The sequence below is a fragment of the Antedon mediterranea genome, chromosome 3, assembly GCF_964355755.1.
Source record: "Antedon mediterranea chromosome 3, ecAntMedi1.1, whole genome shotgun sequence".
Lineage (NCBI taxonomy): Eukaryota > Metazoa > Echinodermata > Crinoidea > Comatulida > Antedonidae > Antedon > Antedon mediterranea.
The window spans coordinates 5,357,802-5,364,722 of NC_092672.1; the positions used below are offsets into that span (position 1 = coordinate 5,357,802).

The following is a 6,921-nucleotide window of genomic DNA, read 5'->3' on the forward strand; positions in this document are numbered from 1 at the left end:
AGAGTTATTAATGCCTCATGTTGTCGCAGTTCAATTTAGTACTATGTTCTTACCACAATTGTCTTCATCTTCTCCATCGTAGCAATCTTTGTTCCGATCGCACTCTAACCGTCGGCTGATACATATACCCGACTCGCTGCCATTATTGCACTTAAATAAATCTTCATTATTGCAATCGCCTGGAAATAAATGAATTTAACTTAATATGAGATATGAGAATTTAATCAGTATAGATTGTTCATCCGTCGATATTATTTTGATTTGATTTGCATTTGTTGTTGTTGATGACGTAAACGCAATCCGAACTAATATCCCTAACGTGTTGTTTTAGGCCTACTTATTTGGAGGTTGAAGAGACAAAATCAATAATATTTTTTAAAGCTATATGCCATAATTATAGACTACATTGTAAGACCACTCATTGAGACGTGTCTATCCGCCGGCGGAGAAGACTCCTTATATTTAAAGGGGACGCTTTCATGTGAAACAAACAAGAGGAATATTGTGTTTTATTTTAACGCAACCCCTATTCAGGAAACACCCATATTAAGAGGACACTTTGCTGGTTGACTGTCCCCTTAATAAGGGTTCTTCTGTAATGTTTAGAAAAGTAGCTTTAGCCTAATTTTGTAATCATGTTGAGTTTTAGACGCGTCTCTATGCCGCCGGCGGTATTTTTAAAACGCCTTCCGAACTACGGTCGAACGAATTGGATTTGTGAAACAAATTTGAATGTTAAATGTAGTAGTTTTAATTTTATTCTTTGTGATTTTAACGATCAGACCATTGGTATAACATGAATATTCATGAATATTCATGAATATTCAAAATCTGATGTAAACTAAAGCATACTTATTAACAAAACCAGTACAAGGTTAAACACACTAGGTGAAATGTATGTAAATTATATATTTTAATACAGGTAGTCTTCTGTATATTGAATATTAATTATTGCCAGATTTATAATACCATATGCTAGCTAATACTAACTCTCATGAATAAAAAATGGATGATATAATTGGAAATAGTTTTCTCATGTAATGAAAAGCATTGTTGGATAGGTACCAACCTTACTAGTAGCCTACATAAAGCCATAAAATCACTGAAGATAAAGATCGCATCATATGCAGCACCCGAATACGCGTCACAATGGTAACATATTGTCATACACCATAATACTCGTTTTACATTGTACTAATACAGTACACGCCATAATGGTGACATGTCACACACTAATACACCCGAATACGCGTCACAATGGTAACATGTCATACACCATAATATTTGTTTCACTTTATACTAATACAGTACACGCCATAATGGTGACATGTCACACACTAATACACCCGAATACGCGTCACAATGGTAACATGTCATACACCATAATATTTGTTTCACTTTATACTAATACAGTACACGCCATAGTGGTGACATGTCACACACTAATACACCCGAATACGCGTCACAATGGTAACATGTCATACACCATAATACTTGTTTCACATTATACTAATACAGTACACGCCATAATGGTGACATGTCACACACTAATACACCCGAATACGCGTCACAATGGCAACATGTCATACACCATAATACTCGTTTCACATTATACTAATACAGTACACGCCATAGTGGTGACATGTCACACACTAATACACCCGAATACGCGTCACAATGGTAACATGTCATACACCATAATACTTGTTTCACATTATACTAATACAGTACACGCCATAATGGTGATATGTCACACACTAATACACCCGAATACGCGTCACAATGGTAACATGTCATACACCATAATACTCGTTTCACATTATACTAATACAGTACACGCCATAGTGGTGACATGTCACACACTAATACACCCGAATATGTCATACACCATAATACTTGCGTCCCAATCTTAATACAATTCACGTCACAATAGTAACACAACCTTGAGTTAATGACAAATTATTAGTATTTTCATTTTAGTGTTTTTAGAACCATATTATTCTAACAATGATTATAAATCATTACTACTGCCGAGTCAATAAACAAGAATGACATATAGTAATTAACACTACACTCTCTAGGCTAAATAAATAATAGTTAAATACCATAACCTGTTATTACTGTATATTAAAAACATCATAAACTTTCTATTGAGAAAATATAGTCGTAGATAAGCAAATCGGAATTATAATGGAAAATATATATTTATACATACCGTATATGCAGTTAAACTCGTCACTAAAATCTTTACAGTGGTTTATACCATCGCACCTAAGATACTGTTTAATACACGTACCACCAGAGTTACACATGAAGTCACCCGCTAAACATGGCTCTGGGTTAATACAGAAAAAAATTGCAATTAAAAACACTTTATATAGTAGCATGATTTTAGTAGTAAGAAAATGAGGAAGGAGATATCTAATGAGAGAGAAAATTGAAGATTATTATTTTTACAATACTTTTGTTAAAGATTTATTGTCCCCCTGAAAAAATAATTATTAAAAACAATTTTTGTTTGAATATTCCATTTTAATATCACATAATAGTTATCCACTTTGACCAAAAATTATATCGATAAAAAATGTATTTAACTGAAAAACAGTAATTTAATGCAAAAAATTGTCAAATTCGCTGCCAGCCAATGGATTTTTGGTTGAATATAACAATTTATTTTGTCATTTAATAGGTGAAAACATTATTTCGCTTTTTTTTACGGAAGTGATTAACTTTCTTAAAATGACAAAATAATCTATTTTAAACAATACATCTTTAAATAAAATGAACACTTTTTGTGGCGATGCACGGTTTTGATAGTCAGGGGAGGCAGAGCGTTGCGTCACCTCGGTCGTCGTCAGGGGCAGAGGCAGAGCGTTGCGTCACCTCGGTAGTCGTCAGGGGCAAAGGCAGAGCGTTGCGTCACCTCGGTCGTCGTCAGGGGCAGAGGCAGAGCGTTGCGTCACCTCGGTCGTCGTCAGGGGCAGAGGCAGAGCGTTGCGTCACCTCGGTCGTCGTCAGGGGCAGAGGCAGAGCGTTGCGTCACCTCGGTCGTCGTCAGGGGAGGCAGAGCGTTGCGTCACCTCGGTCGTCGTCAGGGGAGGCAGAGCGTTGCGTCACCTCGGTCGTCGTCAGGGGAGGCAGAGCGTTGCGTCACCTCGGTCGTCGTCAGGGGAGGCAGAGCGTCGTCGTCATTACAGGAAACTGATTGCAGATTAATTGTACAGTCCTCGTGTCTCCAACGAGTCCATGTATCTACATTATAGGTGTACACATTATTTTTAGGCATGTTACCTTTCTTTAAATACATGGGTTCTTAAGACTCAGAATGCAACAGTTATCGGACAGCAATAGTGCACCAGATACACGAACGGTGTCATGCCTACTGGCGGCAAAAGCACCTACCCTAACTCATAAATATTACTAGGCCTATATCTAACCCTCTAATTGACTGGCATAGAAAGGTAGAACTCACCATAGTATGGAAGTGTTACTCCCTTGTCCACCACTAGAGCTTGTCTGTGCTTAGAATTTTCTACAGCAGATTTTCTAAGTTTGTTTGTGTTACAAATGGTGATGCTAGGGAATTTTAACTCTGAATTTGTAACCACTTCAATCTGTTTAAAACAAATGTAGAAAAACATTATTATTTCAATCAATAATCAATCGGTCCAAAATGGTCGAGTATAATAATTAGGTATGAAATAGGTTTATTCGTTTTATCTCGTATATATAATATATACATACATTGTAAAATAAGAGTTCTAAAATGACAAAAAAAAAGAAAAATGAAAAACTCGTAAAATGAAAATGGTTATTTCTGTGTAAAATGTTTTAAAATGAGATATAATTATTATAATGATCATGAATAAGAATATTATTATGTTATAACGATGTTTGGAAACAAAACATTTAACGATGCAGTTTAGGCATATCGTCTTTGTGTTAACTTCTTTTGTAAGTGTAGGCCTAAGTATAGAAAAATAAAACAAAATTAATTTAAAAAAGAGCTAATATGAATTTACAAGATTTAAAAATGTTACTGGTGAAGTTGATCAAATTGTAATGACATTGGATATTAACAGACGTGTGAAATAATGAAAATAATATGATGATTTTATTGTGATTACATGAAAGATGATATTAATGTTTAACGCCACAAAAGAGAGAAAAACAGATGGAATAGGTACCAAATAGGCTTGATTATACACTTACCTTCGTGTTAACGGGAGAATCCAGATAGAGCTGAAATAAGACCGACGTCTGCCAAATGAACATGCTTACGCCAACAAGGAATAAAACTCCCCAGATGAAGCGACTCAATGAATTCGACGACTTAAATACATGTGGCAGTCCATGTGTACTTGTTACGTCCATAGCAAAGGAGTGAAATATAGTCCTGTAAGAGTGATAATCATACAATCCTCTTTCCTTTTTTTCAATCTTTTCTGAGTTGTCCACTACAGTTGGTTTTCTGTCCGGTAGGTATCCTCTTTCCTCTGATGTTTTCATAAATTGTTCTGGGTAAACTTCAGAAGAAGTCCAAAATATTCGGCTGTCATTTCCGCTAGAGTCCATCCTTCCAAGTGAAATATCTAGGTTACTGCAGTAATGAACAAGTAAAAAAAAATGATTGATGGTTTACGGTGAAATATCATTAATCGCTATTGACCGACTGATTGACCGATGCTGAATCATTACACAAAAATGCATGTATTAAAACGACATTCAAACCAAATGCGAAGAATGTGTTTAATTTGTGTTCACATAGGAATTATTTTCACGATCGTCATACTTAAAAGTAGAATTAAATATGAACGCAGTTAAGCTATAAAGGTAAATGTAAACGCAGTTTAAGCTAAAAGTAAATGCGAACGCAGTTTAAGCTAAAAGTAAATGCGAACGCAGTTTAAGCTAAAAGTAAATGTGAACGCAGTTTAAGCTAAAAGTAAATGTGAACGCAGTTTAAGCTAAAAGTAAATGCGAACGCAGTTTAATCCAAAAGTAATTATAAAAGCAGTTAAGCTAAACGTAAATTTGAACGCAGTTTAATCCAAAAGTAATTATAAAAGCAGTTAAACTAAACGTAAATATGAACGCAGTTTAAGCTAAAAGTAAATGTGAAGAAAACAAGGCCAACAGCCATAAGTCGCGTGCTAAAACGCATAGTGATACCGGACCGACAGACAGACCGACAGACCGACCGACCGACATAGTGAACTATAGAGTCGCGTCCACGCGACTAAAAATTACCACGAACGTAGTTAGCTAAAAATGAGTGGGAACGCAATTTAAACTAAAAGTGAACACATTTAAGCTAAAGAATGGTCTAAGAAAAAAGCCTAACAAATTCAATATTAAACCTGATGTTAAATAAAAAATGGATTAATCAAATAACAATCTGTCAACGGATTACTTACATAAAATGCAATTTTAATTTGTAATTTTGTCGATTAGATGTTCCTAATTTATTCGGCCAAGCCTTACATCCTGTTGCGATATATAGAGTTTAAAACCCTGTTTATTAACGAAAGATTGCAGGAGCATTAAGTATTCTGGTTTTGTTAACAATTTTGTATGCGCGTCTTTCTAATTTACATAGAGTGCGTCTAATTGGGTGGTTTCATTTGAACTGGTTCTTGATTATTGATGTTCAATTTTATGATATAATTATAACTTGTTTACCAAGGCTGTCTTCAATCGAAAAGATTTTAAGAGAAATTGTTTAATTTATCAATTGGAAGCACGAAGGTGAACATTTGTTCTCGCGAACAGTGTTAATAATAGATTGGAATTGAATGACATGTTTGAACTGTAAGGAAATAACGTGGTTAATGGAATGTATTAAAACGTTTATACTATACCGATCATAACTATGGACAATAAATATATTTTCTTTCAGAAAAAAAAAAATAGAAAATGTGTTTTCATCCTACAATAGCATATCTTCATCACCGTCATCATACTCACCTTCATCATCATCGTAATCATCATCACCGTCATCATCTTCGTCATCGTCATCGTCATTATCATCATCTTCATCATCGTCATCTTCATCACCGTCACCGTCATCATCATCATAATCATCGTCATCATCATCTTAATCATTGTCATCATCACCATCATCATCACCATCATCATTATCATCATCATCATCTTAATCATTGTCATCTATCTATATAAAAGGCAAACACAAAAGTTTGTTCTCTATGCACGCCGCGGTACAACCTTTGATTGGTGTGAATTTTACTCTCAACATCAATCTTCAAACGGAGATGGTCATGGTCTATATAAAAAGTTTGTAAACCAAATATTTATTAAATTATGACTTATTAAAAATTTTAAGAATTACCACTGGATCAAAAGGCTATGAAATGTGGTATTTCCAGAGGGCGTCATTTACTATAAAACCAGGAACGGAGAAAAAACGGCAGCATTACCGTTTAGAGAGGTGAGTTGATGGTAGGCACAATTTTTAAGTAATAGAAAAGCCACGTGGTCGTGGAATACTTCAGTTCACTTCCATTTTATTTGTAATAAACATTTATAGGATGATTCGTGTAGGTTATAACTATTATTGATATATAGTTCTACAATTTGAAGTGTAGGCTCTAAATTTATTCGTTTTCTTTTATTTAGCTATGGCTATGTCACCTGTATTGTAACGATTGGAATGCGAATTATTCGTTTAAATAAGGTGATCTTTACAATAACCTGATGCTACGTTTTTATTCTATTCATACTCTAGCTCGGACCGTCCCTACACAATCCCATGTTATAGTTTTGAACGTATAGTATTATAATTATTCTACTGATCCGCCGAATAAGTTTTTTATTGTTTGTCCAATCCAGGTAAACTGTTGTAATGAAAGTCCTAGTGTTACCGTAATGTATATACCTGTAAGCTCCTTCAGTAATTCATAA

At 34.7% G+C, this 6,921-nt stretch overlaps 1 protein-coding gene across 1 annotated transcript in view; it reads right to left on the minus strand.

Moving 5' to 3' along the window:
- The window catches only part of LOC140043625 (uncharacterized), a 28,320-nt gene extending 23,623 nt beyond the window's left edge, over positions 1-4,697 (minus strand). The window contains exons 1-4 of the mRNA XM_072088144.1: positions 4,213-4,697; positions 3,473-3,614; positions 2,216-2,335; positions 54-179 (exon numbers count right to left, since the gene is read on the minus strand). Coding sequence (XP_071944245.1) covers positions 54-179; positions 2,216-2,335; positions 3,473-3,614; positions 4,213-4,575 — 751 coding nt within the window. The 5' untranslated portion in view covers positions 4,576-4,697. The remainder of the gene's footprint in view (positions 1-53; positions 180-2,215; positions 2,336-3,472; positions 3,615-4,212) is intronic.
- Positions 4,698-6,921: the final 2,224 nt, after the last annotated feature.